Genomic DNA, 18,176 nt, shown 5'->3' with positions numbered 1-18,176 from the left:
GTTCTGCTTAGCTGTCATGACAGAAGAAACTGCCAGAATGTGTGCTCTTACAAAAAATCTCCATTCCTTTTTCAATCTTCTATCTAGTCCCATGTACAGAAATCTCCTTTCTCAAGTATTCTACCCTTGAGTTCTGGCTTATGTAATAGGCAAGGTTGTAATCTGCACATGCTTTGGCAGAATATACAAGCTGATGAGGTCAGTTGTAGATTCAATCTCCTTACTTGATCCATATATTTAGAGGATAAGGGATTTTCATTCATTGCTGCTGCTGTAACATGTTTAATCCTGAACACATTGCTAAAGGTATTTGGTATCTCCTTCCTGCTATTATACCTTTCTGTGTTTCGGTCATGCCCTCCTAAAGGGTCTTCATAATTCAAGATGCTTGAAATTAACTTGATAAAGGGGAAGGGGAAAGCTGTACTACTTCTTTTTGTATATTTCTGCTGAGGAAGATGGCTACAATATTCCACACAACACAGAACGAGGAGCTGTTTCAACAAACTAGGATCCAGCACAAAGGTAAGAGCTATGTTACAGGCTCAGAAGTGAACTAACAACATGGAAATTAGCTTTGACAGTAGTTGCAGGTATGGAAAAATACAGATAACAGCATAAATTCCACACAGTATGTAAGAGCCTACAATTATGCTAGCAGAAGCACTATTACCCAAGCATCTAAAACAGAGAAAGCAAGCCAAATAACTTGCTAATTGTGCTTTGTACGCAAAAAGTTCATATTTGGTACACACAAACAGGACATTCTGTAATGGCAGGGGAAGGAGGAGGCTCTGAGTGAAAGCTCATGCAAAACAGAGATTGTATCTAGCTACAAAAAGCAATCATAGCGTTATCTCCAACCTACCGTCTATTGGATTCTTACCTTTTTGACATCCCTGACTAGATGATAGAGAGTGTTGGATGGTCCATGTCTCTGCAAAGGACAAATAAAGAGGAATAAAATAGTTTTGCATTGTCCAAAGATCTGCAAGATGTAAAGGCTGAAATGGCTTTCTCACCGGAGTAGTTTAAAAATTGAGCAACTGAGAGCATTTCAATTGTATGGTGTTACTAATTAAAAAAAAAAAAAATCTATTACAAGAGCATTATTTCACCTGACTTCTCTTTTGTACAAAACCCTTCAGTAAGAAAACCACAAGAACTCCACACTGTATAAAAACTAAGGTCCTACATACCAGATTAGGCTCCTGGCTTAGGCAAAGCAGGAGCCCAGCACAACATGCACAGGCTTTGCGAGAGAGTGGAGAGCTCCACTTCCACCACTGGTGGCTCAGAGAGGCCCTGAGCCTGACATTGCATCTAGGCTGTCTCATCTGAAAGCCACTAACAGCATGCACAGTCTGTGAATTTGTCCAGTCTTCTTTTGACTCAACCTGACACGCAAAACATTCTGCAGCAGACTTCCACAGTTTCAATTATATGTTATGTGGAGAAGTACTTTCTTTTCTGTTGTGTTTTTGACTGTTGCTGATATTTTAAGAGACTTTTATGGGAGGTCTCCTTGGCTGTAACTGTTGATAGATGAGACCACTGCATATGTGCAGAGTCAGTTTCCACATATACGTTCCTCGGTACTTGCCAATGCTTAATGTTACGTAACCCCATCACTGAGCATGATGAAACTTCCCTGTGATTCTTCATTTACCACTTCAGATTTATGTACCCTGAGCGATGCTAAATCACCTGCAAACATTGTCACTTCAGTAGTTACTATTTTTCAGGTCATCTCTAAACAGGCTGAGCAGCAGTGGTCCCAGGACAGGGTCTTGGATGACCCTAGTCATAATGCCCTTTTGTGGTGAGAACAGACCATGTATTCCAACTCTCTGTTTTCTGTCCTTCAAGCCATTTTTAAACCACAAGTCCCCCTTATCTTCTATGCCATGACAGCTACATTTCTTTAATAACATTTGAGGTTTTCAAACATTGTCAAACAGGTGGACGAAGCGCTACATCCTTATTCTCCTGCATGTTGACTTCAGAAATGTCAATAGATTTCTAAAGCTTAACATTTTCCTCCAGAAGCCAGGTAAACTCTTCCTTGACACAAAATTAATCCCCTTCTCTATTCATTCTATTCTTATTGTATTTTTACAAATGTGCCGTGGCAGAAGTCAGATTCACCGGTTTGTAGCTTCCCAGGTCACTCTCAGGGCTCATGCTGAAAGTTGTATTTGTTAACTCGCCTTGTAATTTTTTTGGTGCTAAGGCTATTATGGACACATTAGGCCACATATCATAATTGGTAGTTTAGGCATTTCACAGCCTGGGTCTCTTGGAACTCCTGCATGAATAATTTATGGTGATTTCTATAGCTGACTATAAAATTGTTCAAAAAGGCCTTCTTTTAGCTGTAGAACTGAAGACTTTCCTCAAACTTGCTCTCTGTAAAATGTGGCTTTGGTATAAGAACTACAATGCCTATCTCTGTGGTAAGAAAGCTCATAGGCTTTCTGTTATTAATACATACACCCTAGTTGATAGGCAAAGTTTAAGCTGGTCAAAAATCAGATGGCAATCTATCTCAAGGGTGGCACAGATACCTGTTCCACCACATTTTGCACAAACTTAATGAATTCTTTTCGTATTAGACATTTTTGAAAGACTGAAGTATGAAACACCTCTGGACAACAGCCCAGTGTGGCAGCTTATGACGGCAGGGCTTTAAAAAGTACTGGCAGGAAAAAACTTTGTGAAAAGGGCTATGCACTATATCACAATCTCTCTCTAACAGACAGACCTAGCAATCCTAAGAACTAGACAATGCTTTAAGAGTTTTTTCCATACCACTGAAGCAATTTGAACTTACTGGTTTCTCTTGGCAGGCAATAATGATGTGAATGCTGGAGCATGTTTTGCAGTTGAGAGCTCAGAAGCAATTTGAACCTGTGCAGTTTTATGTTCATTTTAAGAGCAAAGACACAAAACTCATAAACAGGCTTTTAAAAGTCAAAATTATCATTTTTTGAACATTCGGTGAGGACATGGGAAAGATCTTCACTGTAATAAGCCTCCTGAAATCGTCAGATTTCACCTTTAAATTCAGAATATCATCCCAAGAAGTCTGCTTCTATTTGTTTTCTAGTGGCTCAGATTGATTAACAGTTGCAAGATTTTTCTGAAACCGTAAGGGCTTATACTGTCAGGTGTATATCTCCATCCTACCTGTCCTAATTTGCCAGTTACTGTCTTCCAGCTGGTGCCACCTGCCTGAATCTCAGGTCTCTCACACTGGAATTACAATGGCCAGAAATCATCTGGTACTGTGTGGGGCTTAAGCCATGCCTTACAAAATCCATACAGCCAATTAGATGGGCAAGACACAGCACATTCCATTATATGAGAGACAAAGCTAAGAGACGATGTGGATTTCTAACACGGAAAATTTCCACAGCAGGTGTTGGCTGCTTTGTACATCATCATGTTGTTGTAATACAAACGGGAGCTAGAATAATGAATATAGAGATAGAAAATTTGCCTTAGGTTGGCCCTACCGTATTGTACAATTCCTCTAGCCGGGAGATGGTGAGAAAACGATGCATGCTTACTCCATTTTCTATGAGTAATTTCACAAAATCCACTCTGTCCAACACCAGTGCATCCAGCATTGCTTGCTCAAGGGAGCCCACCTGCAAAGCAAGCAATGAATTCAGGCCGTTCCTTGGCATTGCAGGCTGTATCCGGCTGCTCCAGTCACCCTGACAGAAGCAGGGAATCCTGACAGAATTCTGAGGGTTGTTCTGCTAAGCTTGAAATGAGACAATCGTAGTTTAAGTCTATATTGGTTTCTCTGATTCAGGGCAGCATTTCAAAAATTAGTGTCACAGTGTAAAGATTAACATACTGTAGGAAATACAGATTAGGACCAAGGAACTGAAACCCAGGAAAATGGTGACCACACCTCCACACTATTCACCGTCTCATTATTATCTTTATTTCTCACTTTCCTGACAAATATTTTATTTATATTGAGTATATTTGTTATGAGCACACACACTCACTTTATTTCTCTCTTAACCAGCTTTTTCCTCTGTTGGATGTGTGGAAATTCACAGGGGACACTGACACCAAGGAAGCAGAAATAGCTTCATAATTAGCATTTCTTTGGAGGGCCAAATGCAAGAGGTCTTCTTATGCAAAACCTCTTCTTTTCTATCTTTTGCAGGTTGAGGGGAGTTAAAAGGATGAGATATTATCTCATACTTCCAGCTTTGAGCGTGCAAAATGATTGCAGCTTGCAGCGTTTATTCAAATTTTTGCTATGATGTGGTGATGGAGTAATAATGATTAGGACAGTTTAGTACCATTAAAATCCCTTAAAAATATGTTTTGATGCATACTTATGCCCAATATTGAAGACAAGATTAATAGTCCTGTTCACTTCATAACTGAAAAGGCAAGGATTTTTGAACTAGCTTTAAGAGGTAGCAAGCTCCAGAAACTACATCTTAAGCAAAGACATTTAAACAGAAGCTTTTCCTTTTGTTATAATTTTTCCATGGCGAGTTGTAAATGCTTATGTAATGATAGCATATGAAATTTTCATGACAGTGACAAACCAAGTGTCACAGTAATGAATATTGCAACTCAATTAAACCTTTCAAATGAAGATATGGTGGGCTTTAAGGAGCTACAGGTAGAGACAGAGTCCTGTTTTTTTTTCTGGGTGACTTCTACCACTGTAAAAACTGCAGCACAAGCTGGGAGCTGACTACTCCTCCTCTGCCTCATGCAGTGTTCAATAACCCTTCTACTTTCAGCCCTCCCACTCCTGCAGAGCAGCTCTGCCTACAGTGCTCCCCAGGGGAATGATGTTGGCCAGGGAGCCTGTCCCCATAGTTGGTAGCTGCAGCATAGGACGGGGCAGATGTGAAGCAGGCAGATTGATGCAGAGCAGCACTGGGCACGAAATTAAGACCAGCTCAGGTCTGGAGCCACAGCACTACTGTGGTAACATTGCTCATCAGCTCTTGTCGTCCACTTGATGACCTCCAACATTTGTGCGGCATATTTTTCAATTCCGATCATCTTCAAATTCAGTATTTGCATATAAAAGCATACCACTTGAGGAGCAAAAAGAAGTTTTTGCTTTTCCTTTAATTTATAGCTTAATATTGTAACATGGCTGTAAACAGATACTTGTTTTTCTCAGCTTGCAGAATCATTGCTTGATAGTATAAATGCATTGCCTCCCGTTTCTTTAAAGGTGTGGTTTCTCAGTGATAAGGCATCACTAGATGTCACCATTTCCTTGAACAAGCAAACACATTAACGTCTTTGTAACCGTGCCTGCCTTCAGTAGCTGTGAATGGGAACTTCGTGTTTGGCTGGGAGCATGACTCGGCATATTTTAAATTGTGTTGAAACCACCGCTACCAACAGAATGGATTTAATGCTGTGTAGGGTTTAAAGGGTTCTCAGTAGAAGATGCTGTATATATATACTATACCGGCCACTGTTGCCCGTAAATAAAGATCTGACTGCGGGCGATGTCAACTCTGTTCCAGGCTAATGCCAGGCTCAGCTGGTCGGGAGCAGACGCGTTAGCTCCTGTGTATAGGGACAGGGGTGCAGGGAGGAAAGAGGGAAAAAAAAGAAACAAGACATACTTCAGACTCAGTCAACAGCCCACCACGGTAATTCCTCTTTGTTGAAAGTCTCACAGACATCCATGTTATTTCTGCAACTGATCTCACATTAAAACCAAACCAAACCATCCATTGTCCCTGTAACAAAGTACTGGTGCTCGGATCTCAATCTATGGTTCTCAAATTGTCTCATAAACATCTATTATTTCCTCACATCCTCCTTGAAAAATATAGTAGGCAGATTGCAAAATATAGTGGCAGATGCAATTTGGGTGGAGTGAACTGGTTTCCCTCCCCTCGCACGGGAAGCAAGAGCAGAAACTGGGACGGATACCGATCCAGATGCAGGAATATGCACGCACACATGTATGCACATGAGCACACACATATACACACACACACACATGCATCTAGCAATTACAAACAGGTTCAACTCACACAGACCCCACCAATTTCAATAGTCGTGCATTTTATGCACATCTTTTATGCATTCCCACCTGATAAGGTGAGGATCCTGTACAAGCATAGGAATTTCTCCTCTATCTGTTTGTACTGAGGGGTCTTGGTGGCACAAATTTCCCTTCAAACATGCAATATTCATGTAAGAAAGTATGCTACAAAGCTGGTGTCAAGGTATAATACATCCAAATTAAATAAGAAACTATGCAGATGGGTTTTGAGCTGTTTGTTTTTTGGAAGGGAGGGTATGTTTTTCCCTGTAGTTTTAATAGACACTGTGGGACATTCCTGCCCTGCTGTGCTTTTTTAATATTTCACTTAGGATTTCATGGTTATTAGCTGATTTTGTAATAATAAAACAGTATTTGTGCTGCAGCATCACAGGGAGAACTGGCCTGAATGAACTGATAAAGGGCTCTTTGACTTTTAACTACATAGCTGCTCGCAGCGATTAGGTGATTGTACGAAGATTCATTATTTAAGGCCTCATTTAAAGGCCTCATACCTCCACTGTTTTCTTCTCTTTATTAATTCTTACACTGACATCATGGAGTGAGGACAAACAAGAGCTTTTCATTACTTCAAAGCATTTCTATCCCCATTTCAGTACTATTCAAAATCATGCACTGTTCCAGCTGAAAACAGACTCTGAAACTGGAGGCATGGAAAACATAAAGCATAACATGCTGGCTGCTGAAGTTCTCTGTGAAGGATCAGTTCAGCAGACCTTCATGAATCTTAGCCTACAGTTTAATTTCATAACTCTCAAATTTCCAGTAAGTTCACTGCCATGAAATTTTGCCAAATACTTGGCAATATCTACAGCAATTACTTGGGAGATGGTGAACTGTAGATCACCCAGATCCCTTTCATTTTATTACAGAAATGAGCTCTGATAAAAAGGTAGATGATGCAGGAGCAGAACAATAAAAACAAATAAAGAAGAAAAAACAGTGAAAACAGTAAAAGATCTTTCTGTGACTAAGAAGTAACAAGAGCACCCCTTTGAGTAAGACACAGCTTCTCATTGCTATGTACTACAATGCAGAGACCTCATGGGGGATGCCAACAACATCTGTATCTTTCTGAGTTTCTTACACAAGCAACATGCAACATTCAAGTACAGAAAATATCTATCTTTGGGAAGGGCAAAAATGTCTCTACAGTTTTATTTATAAAACCAGAAAAAAACTATCCGCAGTTGCATAATCGTGTATATTAGGTACAGAGAGCAAATAACATTCTCCCGTTTTCTGAAGCAAAAACCAGATCCTCTCAAAATGTCATTGGATCTCCTCCTTCCCACCCGTGTGCCTGCAGGAGAAGTGAGAGCTTTGGCAGGTGCTCAGGCAAGCTCTCTGGTGAGCAGTGGAGGAGGCACATGGGTGAACTCCAAAACCCAAGGGCAGTTATGGCTATATTGCAGCCTGGCACCATTTTGCACGTGTGATTGGGGAGCTCCACCTCCATTTCCTACAGGCATACAGCCTGGGTAGCCAAGGGTGCGGCCTGGTTAGAAACCATTTTGGATCAAGAGTGTATCAGATGGACTTGGGGAAAGAAGTGGGCTACTTACGCAGCCCTGACTTCAGCCAAAACTCAAGACAAATCACAGAGGGTCCAGGTGAACACCTTCTGGTCCCTAGCAGGAAGCCTTCCCCAGTTTGTGTCGAGTGACTTAGCTTTCCTGGGCCTTTTCATGCTTTAGGAAGGACCCAGCTGCTGGATGAACACAGGGCCTTCTGGTGCATCTGATCATGTGAAAGAGCAACTGGCATGGGGCATGAGGTGGTGGCTGCATCTCCAGAAAGGCCTCCAAGCCCAGCAATTCATCAGAATTGTTTTCTTTGAGCATGCTTTTTGCTCCAAATACTGAGCAGGGGGGAAAGCAAGCCATGGTCCAGATCTCTGTCCTTCCTACCTCCCTCCATGGTGTTTAAGGCTGCCAACAGTGGACAATTTCTCCTGTGGGTGCATGCACAGTCCAGGAGACGATGCTCTTCTCAGTGCTTGTTACCATAACGGTTCATTTCATTGTCTTGCAGAATGCTGCAGACATTTGGCAGTTGAAGGAAATGTATGGTTTCTCAAGGGGTTTTTGTACTTCAGGTTCAAACCAGTCCATCAGCTAGGGTGTAGACTGGGCAGTACAGGTCTGCATGCTGAGGCCTTGATGCATATGGCAGGATGGCTGCTCCTGGAGTGAGGTCTGTTGCTGGAAAGCCCTTATACCCATCTCCTCTTTCCTGTTTTCCCTATGTGTTTTTCACGTGAATGTGGATTACACTGGTGTTACATAAGAGCAGAAGAAAAATAAAAGCTATAAAAGTTTGTACAGAGCAGCATATGGGCTGCAGATGCCGTTTAATTGATTTTATTCCAGGATGGACTGATGACTTTTGACTCAAATGAAAAAGAAAGTATTTGGGTCATTTCGGGTGGAATTCTATCCAGTATTAAGAGGTAAAAATAAATCCCCTAATATAAGAAAAAATATGTAGAACAAATGCGAGGTGGGCTTTTTTAAGATACTCTTCTTTCAACCATTTCCTTAATTGCATTCAGTGCCACAGAGCATGGATTTGAGTCAGTAAGAAGAATCCAAAAACTGACCTCTCCGAGGACTCATCTTGCTCACGAGTGTCACGGCAATATACCCAAATCAAAGCCAAAGGATATTTGGGAAATCAAAAAAATAAGGCAGAGTTAATAACCTATTGCTTTCATCAGCTCAATACAGGGATCACACCAGAACCACTTCTTAGACCCTTAACACTGTCAGTGGTGAGAAATCAGCATTTCCTCTTCCTACATTTCTGTTTCATCCTGTCTCATGAAAATATTCTCGGCTTAGTTTCATTGTATTATTTTAATTGGTGTAGTATACTGCTATGTAATATTTACTCAGTGTCCTGGTGTCTGGCTGAGCATAAGATATGTTCCTCAAAAGAATGTTTTAGGACAATATGACTAATGTCTGCAGTGGGACTCTACCTTTCCTTAATCTCCTCCTAAAAAAAAAGTTGCATTTGGGATGCAATGCATTGATTTGGCAGTATTTTATTTCAGTATAGATATTGCTGGATATAGATAGACAATGCAAGGATGGTGCGAAGTTGAATGAACAAGAAGGAGATCAGATCTGGGATAGCTGTTAGTTCCTGCAGGTGTTCACTTAATGCTCTTAGGTGGCCACCCAGGAGCACTTGGATATCTTGCGTAGATTCTTCTGGTAAAGTCAGATGGTCTATCCAGTATCTTGGATAAAAAATGCAACACTCCTTGATGAGTGTTGCATTTTTGATGAGCCTGGGACCATAAACTTGACTCTATATCCTAGGTGAGCCAGCATACATGTCAGATAGTAAGTGTTGTGCCCTTGCAGGATCCCAGATTACTGAAGAGATAGACTACAGTCTTTTATATACCAGCTAAAGTTCACTGCGACCAATGTAAACCTCTAAAGGATTCTCCTGCGATAGTCTATGATACTCAGTGCTCAGCAATCCTGAAAGCTGAAATGACACATACATGATCTATCTAGACAGAAATGGTTGTTGGAGACTCATTTCCACAGTGATTTTAAGCATGTCAGTGTCTTCTTTGAATCATCATTTAAAGAAAAGAATTAGATTAGGGAAAATAGCAATCCAAATTAACTTTCTGCTCTGCATCTCAGCAGGTCTTACATTGTCTTCTATTTCAGCAGGTCTTTGGTGAAAAGGCTGTGTTTCTACTGCATTTGCTACAAGCATCTTCCTGGCATTTAGCAAATCAATTGACAATAACAAAGCTGATAGCAACAACAACTGTAATGGCAGTAACCAAATATCTGGCCTAACTCTGAAATTCTTCTGTGTCAGCAATTTCATGGCTGGCAGACCATCACACTGTCTTCCAGGACCATCTGGTACTACATGATGGCTGTTCAGTGACCACGAATCATGACTTACTCACAGGCTGGAGAGTGTGCAGAGACATCAGATCTCCATTAGCCTAACACGGTTTACCTCAGAGGGTTACATGGCAGTAATAGTACAACATGAATATACCACCCAGCACCTCTTTCCCAGTCCTAACAATTGCACTGGGAAGGCTTCTCAAACACCAGCTGAAACATGGCTAGTGCTGCTAGTATGCTCCAGACTTTGCAACAGCTTTGTGAACTAGGATCTTTGATGCCACTTCAAAACAATTATATTTTAGAATACCTCCATATGTTGTCTTTAACTTCCCTGTCATATGCCTTCTGCTCAATTAGCAGCTGCAAAAGGACAAAATCCATTACTGTTTGAGTTCCAACTGTTCACGTTTAAGAGAGCAAACCCAGTTAAACTGTATCAATAAATTTATTCACTACAAATTCATGCAATGGGAAACTTACTTTCCACATTTGCATGTCTCTCAAAATAAAAAAAAAAAGGAATTCACAAGCCATATGCTGTTGTGACATCCATGAAATGTAAATTGATAACCAGTTTGGATGTCACTCCCTAGTTTATTGGAGATCACTTCCAAGAAAGATAGATCTGCTGACAAGATTAAACAAGTGACTCATGAAAACAAACAAGGAAATAATCTCTCATATTCAGTGCAGGGTTTGGATCTTTGTGAAATATCCTGTCCAGGAGAGTTCCTGCCTTGGCAGTGTGCCTGATGCTGGTTGGTTTAAAAAGAGACTAGCTCACCGCAAAATCTACACAGCAAGCAATGACACTTTGTGTTTCTCAATCCTTGTCCTCCTCCTAGCAAGAACTGCAAAACCCTCACCAGTGAGACGGAGAAAAAGTAACCAAAAATCACTCACCAGTTTCATACTTTATTTTGCCCCCTTTTCACACAGTGCTGAAGAGGTGAAAGAGATTAATTTCTGAATGTAAATTTACAAATTTCAAGATAATTCAGACCCATCTTCCAATAAAGTGCTTCAGCATTGCGACCTCAGATTTCTTGATTTGATGAGAAACCCAACTATCCACCAGCCTCATGGTGTATACTTACAGAAAGGTAGTATTTCTTTCAGGGTGGGCCAGAACCTTTGTACAAAGACATGGTATCAATAAGGACAACTGACTTGCCTGAGACAAGAGATCTCACCTTTGCACACATTGTTTAAAATTTATATGGACCTTCAGTCCCTATGATCAGGAAGCTCAGATTAACAAAAGGCATCTGATAATTCTAATCTGCACTAAGTACCTTCATAATCAGAAAGTGCTGAGGAGCAGGGAAGAGGAGGTGCAAGTTTTAGTTCCTCCGGCTCTTGAGCAAGACACAAGTGCTGCTGCCATCAGCAGATTACCAAATCAAGATTATCGGGCAAGCATGAAAGGAGATGTCAAAATTACTTACACAGATCCAGGCACCTGAGCTAACAGAAGTTCACTGTGATGTCTTACACTACTATTATGAAGAGAAAAGGTAATTTTATTTTACTAAGGAGATGCCAGGACCAATTAGGCACTTGCAAAATGGATGTTACAGATCAGAGAGGACTACTCATACACCCAGACTCCAAACCACAGTACAGTTGCTTATGTAAATACTGCAGAAGAACTTTTGAAACAGAAATCAATCCCTCCCAGGCCTATGATTTATTTTCTTCAGCTTCCAAGAGGCAGCTTTCAAGGTGGTAAAAGACTCCAGGAATCTATATTGTGATTCAGACTTTGAGAATATACCTAGAGAAAGTGAAATCACAAATATAAGGCAATCTCTATCTTACTAATAGAAATCAAAAGCAGTAGTACCATGATTGTCTTAAGAACATATGTGAAAAGAATACACTTTACAATGAAGATAATGAAGGATCCAGTTATATTTAAGATAAAAATGAAATCTGCAATTAAAATTATTTCCTGAGGATGGAAAAGATGAATTTGGTGATGGATGCAATTCTTATTCCTTGCTTTTAATTAATTTATTTTTTCCTTTCTTCACCTTGATTTATATTGTTTCTAGGTGAGGATGTTCAAAATGCCTTGAGATTTAGTGACGCACATGGCTAAAAGTTGTTACCTCAGGATAGCAGCAAAATAGTCATGTTTTACTTGCAGGACAAACAACCGGTATGTTGATTGAAATGAACAAAAGAAGTGGAGAAAGCAATACTCAGAAGCCTAAAGAAACAAAAGTTACTGGAGCAAAATAATTCCAACTCATTTCCTTGGCTGGTAGCTTTCAGCTTGCAACTGTACTTTTGAAGTGGCCAGTGCTTGTTTACTCCTCCTGTTCAGACTTCTGTTTACATGTTTGAAGTAACATTTTTGAAATGGGATTAATAATTGTGTAAAAGGTAAAATACTTTTTTGCTTGGTTAGGTGAAAGTTACTCAGGCATTCTCCCTTTTCTCTTCACACACCTTTTGTGAGCCTGTACAGGAAGAAACTGAGAAGAAAACAGCCCTGGAACAAGCAAGAATAATTCCCATTACCTTTTGAATACCCAGTAAATCTCCTAAAATTTTGTTATGACACAAATTCAGGTCTGTCGCATGGCATTATGTACCCTCTTATTCGGGTATGGGAGTGGAAATAGCATGATGACAACTGCTGAAGACCCTCATGAAGCATAATTTTCCTCAGCCACCTTTGGAAGTCCATTCCCTAATGTTTCTCAGATTGCTCTTTAAAATGGTTTGGTATGTCTTACTCTCTGTTTTTAAAACCAGTATGGCCCGTATCATATAGCACAAAACAGTTCAGACAGCAACAAGATGACGATGGTGACTGATATCTGCAATTTGTGAAAAACCCATTTGGGGAAATACCATATAAATGGAGGGCTAGAACCTCCCAGACCTTGCTTAGGTGAGTAATCCTTCATCGGGTAAATATATGCACTTCAAAGCCTTTAAAATCTCACCTGTTTCTGTGTATGCAACTGGATGTTAAACTATCTGATAATATATTTGAAGGGGGCTAAGCTAATTGGTGTGTCTGCAAGACCAGGGTTTATTGTGAACTGCAGCAACAGCAGATTTATTGTAAGACAATCTTTTAAGAGCATAAGTGTAACATGTAATCATAGAATCACAAAATGTTAGGAGTCAGAAGGGACGTCGAAAGATCATCTAGTTCAACCTCCCTCCCAGAACAGGACCACCTGGTCTCTCAGGATGGCTTAGAAAGATTTAGTGACCTGTGAAGTTTAAGATTAAAACACCTACCACCCCAACAGATGAGTTCTTAGCTCTACCAGTGGAGGCTGGAAGGAAACCCACACAGTTCCCAGACTTTCCTAGGATGCCTACAGATAACATTTTACTTTGACAACAGTGCCATTTTTATTTAACGGGAGATAACATCCCTTGGGATGTTCTACTAGCCACCAAGGCAACCTAAGTCTGAGTTCTTTGGCTGTCTTCTTATTAGTACTAATCTTCTCAAGTAATGGGTGGGAGGTCAACAGTGATGTTTCTTGTGATGCATTAGTGATTGTGGGTGAAGAATAATAATTCGGAAAGAAAAAACATTAGCTATTTAAATATTAAAGGAAGAGCTGGATTTGTATAAAGCAGTTAGAGTAAAAAGTATACTTCAATTTCACAGTATAAATTTACCATCTAGATAAGGTATATTTTGTCAATAAATGCAAGTTTCAGCATAACAGAGACACGGAGTTAATCCATTTGGATTGATACAGATTCACTGTGGAGTGAAACTCTATTACCTTTTAGTAATGCTGTCAGGATAGCTAAATCAATATCCTGGTGTCCTTCTGATCCCATGCGAAATACTGTGATCTGAAATGTTAAAAGACAATACCATTATTGAAACTAGGGTAATTTTTAAAAAAAAATACTAAATCAAGGCAGCATCATTTGGACCTCAAAATGTCTTGATGGCTACAAGATAATCTTACTCTATACCTTTTATGAGAAGCTTATTAGATAGGATTGACACACAGTATTTTTTGTGAGATAAAATTTGCTAAGGGTAGAAATTGTATTAATGAGCATACGGAAGAAAAGTATTCAGTGATACTTACAGGGTGAAACTAGAGATAAGAGAAAGTTCCTGTATTAGAGTAACATTAGATTTAGTGTTTCCAATACACTAGTAGGAGGAATTAGGTGTATCATAGGTTGTGGACCTAATTTATGGCATTGAGAACTGAATACGTATTTTTGACACAAATTAGCAACCCATTCAACCTCATGATTTTACATTGCAGAAAGTTAGATAAGTAATCTAAGAATTAGGCTTCTAACGGGTCCAGAAACATCTTTACCCATCTGTGGTCAGCGACCTATCACTATAAGATATAAGCTTTGAGGCAGTGAGGTGAGGTACACAATTCATGAAGAGTAAGAATTAATATAGTGGGGCTGTTCTTTCAAGCCAGTTTCACTCTTGGTTAAGAATGCACTGAAACATATAGAAGTGTAAATCCCCTTGCTCCTTTTGTTGCCATGGCAATAGCTGCTCTTGGGCCTCTGCTTCTTGTGAAGCAACCAAGACTGCGGCTTTTTAATAGTGCCTTTGCTTTACTAATGAAACCTATGTCATCATTGTGATCTGAATACCTGTCATCTGTTTTTCTTTTTCCTTTTGCCAGTATGGACTGCCTCAATTTTTTTTTTTTTTATTAAGTGATACCTTTAATTAGGAATTGTGTAAACATATTTTACACTGAGATGTTGTCCCCACATTCCTAGATCCCACTCATACAGCACCACTGAACTGCAGCAGCATCTGGGATAGAGGTCAGGAAACATCAGGGAACAAAAAACAGTGTACTGTGACGAGAAAAGGAGATACATAAAGTGGTCAAGGCTAAGACAGCTCTTTGGTGACAAGCTTCAGTTTGCCAGCTGAAATAGCCCTGCAGAGTGTATCCCAAGAAATCCTGTAACACCTATTCTACCTTTATTTGACCCTAGAGCTCCAGGGTGTTCAAAAGGAGGTAAGAGACTTTGGCATCAGTGACAGTAGCATATCATGTTAGAGACTGAAAAGGCAGACTGAATGAAGTAACAGGAAACTGGCTTAGCTCAATTAGTCCATTGATTTAGACGATGCCTAAAACAATTAATGTAAGAAAGCCTTTGTATTAGGTGTCCTCCCCAGTTAAAGTAGACTGTTTTCAAATTAGGCTGTTTGACCCTTCAAAGTGTTCCTGAGACAAAGCGTAAATACTGCAAATGATGCTTTAACAATCTATCTTTTCTCTTCCCCTCGAATCTACAGATGTTTCTGGCAAATCACTTCATGTCTATCCCCATACCGCAACTTTTGTAATAGAATAGAATAGAATAGTTCCAGTTGGAAGGCACCTACAATGATCATATAGTCCAACTGCCTGATCACTTCAGGGCTGACCAAAAGTTAAAGCATGTTCTTAAGAGCATTGTCCAAACGCCTCTTAAGCACCGACAATTGTGAGGCATCGACCACCTCTCTAGGAAGCCTGTTCCAGGGCTTCTCAGTAAAGAAATACTTCCTGATGTTTTTCCTAATATTTTTCCTGGGTTTTTTTTATCTCTTCAATGACCAGCACATAAGCTTTCCCTGCAGTGAAGGCAGTTGGCTCCTCTGACCTGCAGAGCACAGGCAATGTGGGTAGAAATACATGATTCTATGTATGTCTCGTCTCAAAACACAATAAAAATCTGAGCTGATGAGATCAGCCTCTCTATTGTACGTGGTCACAATGTGCTTCCCACACCACAGAAGATGAACTGTGTGCCACAGAAGTTAGCAGCCAGGCAGGCAGATCTGAAGGCAAGAAGGAAGAGAGAGCCTTCCTCCTTTACTATCTCCCTTCTCACAGGCAGTTCTGACAAGTGATGATAATAAGTAGGTGAATACAGTGTTGCCACATAACAGTCTGATCATAACATCCTCACTATCCTTTGCAATTTCCTACACAATTTTTGCGGCAACAGGCATCTTTGCAGCACTGAAGGGAAGTGTGACAGCCTGGCAAGCAGATCACCTAATGCTGGGAATGTCTTGTTTGCATCACTGCACTTGGCGGCACCACCACACCGCAATATGCCCTTCTTCTTCAAGGCCAAAGGTGAAGCAGTCTGCACATCGGGGACTGAAAATACTAAACAATAGGAGTTCAGTGGAAGAACAAACATCTCAAACTAAACACTTGCTCAGTGAACTCCCAGCTTAATTAAAAGGCATCATACAAATTGCAAGCACTGAACAGCTTATCACCACAGGAAAACTAAGTGAAGCACTTTGCATGTATTGGACCACATATAACCGTAAATTTCCAATTTCTCTTTCATCCCTCTTCCCTGCATGCCTCAGAAAAATAAACCCACTTCAGCAGAACAACTTGCTGCTGTATTAAAATTAAAACAGAGCTATGAAATTTAGCTACATTAGAATAAAAAGGCTGTCATTCCACAGTAACGATTACTTTATTATTATTTTTAAGAAGCCCAAGTAGCAAAATAAAGAAAAAGAATATAAATAATTGGGGAAAAAGATGAAAGGAAAGAGTGCTCAGGCTCATACCAGAATTATTATTGTTTTGGGGGTCATGCCCAAGACTGAACTAGAATCTTAGACAGAACCAAGGAAAATCTCACGATAATTCATTTCAAAATAATGTGAGTTTAGAAGCTCAGAGACTCAGCTGATACTGTGGACTTTTGCCTGTTCTGAATGCACAAAATCTTTCAGAATGGTAAAGAGATACGTTCAGCCTCTCTATATGGTTTAGGTTAACTGTAACTATGCACAGCTGCTTTCTCTTTGTGATGGATGCACTCCTCCTGTTTGGTCTAACTGAACTTTGGTCCAGGCAGACGCTCAGCGAGCAGGCCTAACCGAAGTTAATCCTATTCTTTGAGGCTATCAGTGAGAGCACAGCACCACCTCCCCAGAAAAAAAGGTTTGGCTGGAGCCGAACTGATAAGCAGCCGAAACTGCATTAACACAGCAGAAAATCTGACTATGAATCAACCACTTTGCACTAGAAATACCTGCAGCCATCAGGGCGCGTTGAGCTCCCCCTCCATAGTAGTGGGCTGCACGCCGGTGATCTCCCCTTGAGCAGGGACATTTCTTAAGGTCACCCCTCGAGGCTGAGAGATCCCCCACCTGACACCAGACGTCAATGGGTTGGAAAGTGACACCTTTTGCATGCGTGTAACATTTCAGATACATATACTAAGCTCACACAATATTCTTTGTATCCCATACTAACTTCAAATATAGTAAATAGTATTGACTGCCAATCCATCTTTACTTATTAAATATTTTACCGATTTAAATTTACTGATAAGAACTCAATACACTAACTACTAGATCAGATCTGTCTGAGGGACTGAGTGATCTCTGACTCTTCTGCAACACTCTCCTGTCACAGGTCCTGAAGATGATTTTGGACTACCTGCAGCACCTTACTACTCTTCCTCATGCAAGTTTTTTGAGAAACTTTTCACAGCTAGTCATCATTTCAACTGTTGCCTCCTGACCTGGTGAAACAGTTTTTTATCAAACTGGACCTCACAGGCAAGTCTTTGCCCTGTGATGGCTTCCCATGGTCTTGGGAAGATCAATTGATTCTTCTTTCCACTATTGCCCTAAGGCTTGGCCAATGTTTTTGTTCATTCACAAAGTGGAGGATTTAAAATAGGACTGCGCTGTAATCAGGTGAGGAGCCAACTTTGTCACACTGCTGATGAAATCTTTCTTTCTGTTGATAAAATCTTAGTCCTGATCTGCACCGTTCTTCAGGTATAACTTGTTCACCTTGTGTCTTTGCCAGATGTGCGGGTTGCTTTCACTATTGGATGTCAAAGATATTCAAGTATAGTGACATTTGCTTTTAAACAGCTAAAGGAAAATATTTCAGCACTCATGGCTCTGCAGAATGAATTTTGGAAGATGAGGTTTAAAGCTGCGGCATGCTGGCTGCTGAACCATTTGTATCATCATCACTTCTACTTTACCTGGCAAAGCCAGATCATTATCAAACCATGTAGCCGCAGCTTTTGTGCTCCTTCAGTAACTATTTATGATGCAGGGACAGGGCAGCGGGACTGGAGGAATATTACTGCTATATTTTGAGTCCTAGGCTAGCAGTCTGTAAGGAAATGTGAGCATCTCGAGCAGACCTGTATTGCTTACTCAATGC

At 40.4% G+C, this 18,176-nt stretch overlaps 1 protein-coding gene across 8 annotated transcripts in view; it reads right to left on the bottom strand.

Moving 5' to 3' along the window:
- TRPM3 (transient receptor potential cation channel subfamily M member 3) overlaps window positions 1-18,176 on the bottom strand; it is a 289,638-nt gene that overhangs the window by 52,876 nt on the left and 218,586 nt on the right. For all 8 annotated transcript variants that reach the window (XM_086479116.1, XM_086479117.1, XM_086479118.1 and 5 more), the window contains 4 exons: window positions 13,743-13,815; window positions 5,474-5,574; window positions 3,519-3,653; window positions 887-937 (listed from right to left, as the gene is read on the bottom strand). In XM_086479116.1, the coding sequence (XP_086335242.1) occupies window positions 887-937; window positions 3,519-3,653; window positions 5,474-5,574; window positions 13,743-13,815 (360 nt within the window). The remainder of the gene's footprint in view (window positions 1-886; window positions 938-3,518; window positions 3,654-5,473; window positions 5,575-13,742; window positions 13,816-18,176) is intronic.

The sequence above is a fragment of the Leptosomus discolor genome, chromosome Z, assembly GCF_034619465.1.
Source record: "Leptosomus discolor isolate bLepDis1 chromosome Z, bLepDis1.hap2, whole genome shotgun sequence".
Lineage (NCBI taxonomy): Eukaryota > Metazoa > Chordata > Aves > Leptosomiformes > Leptosomidae > Leptosomus > Leptosomus discolor.
The sequence above is the reverse complement of the archived record's forward strand: the minus strand, read 5'-3'. Positions and strand labels throughout refer to the sequence as shown.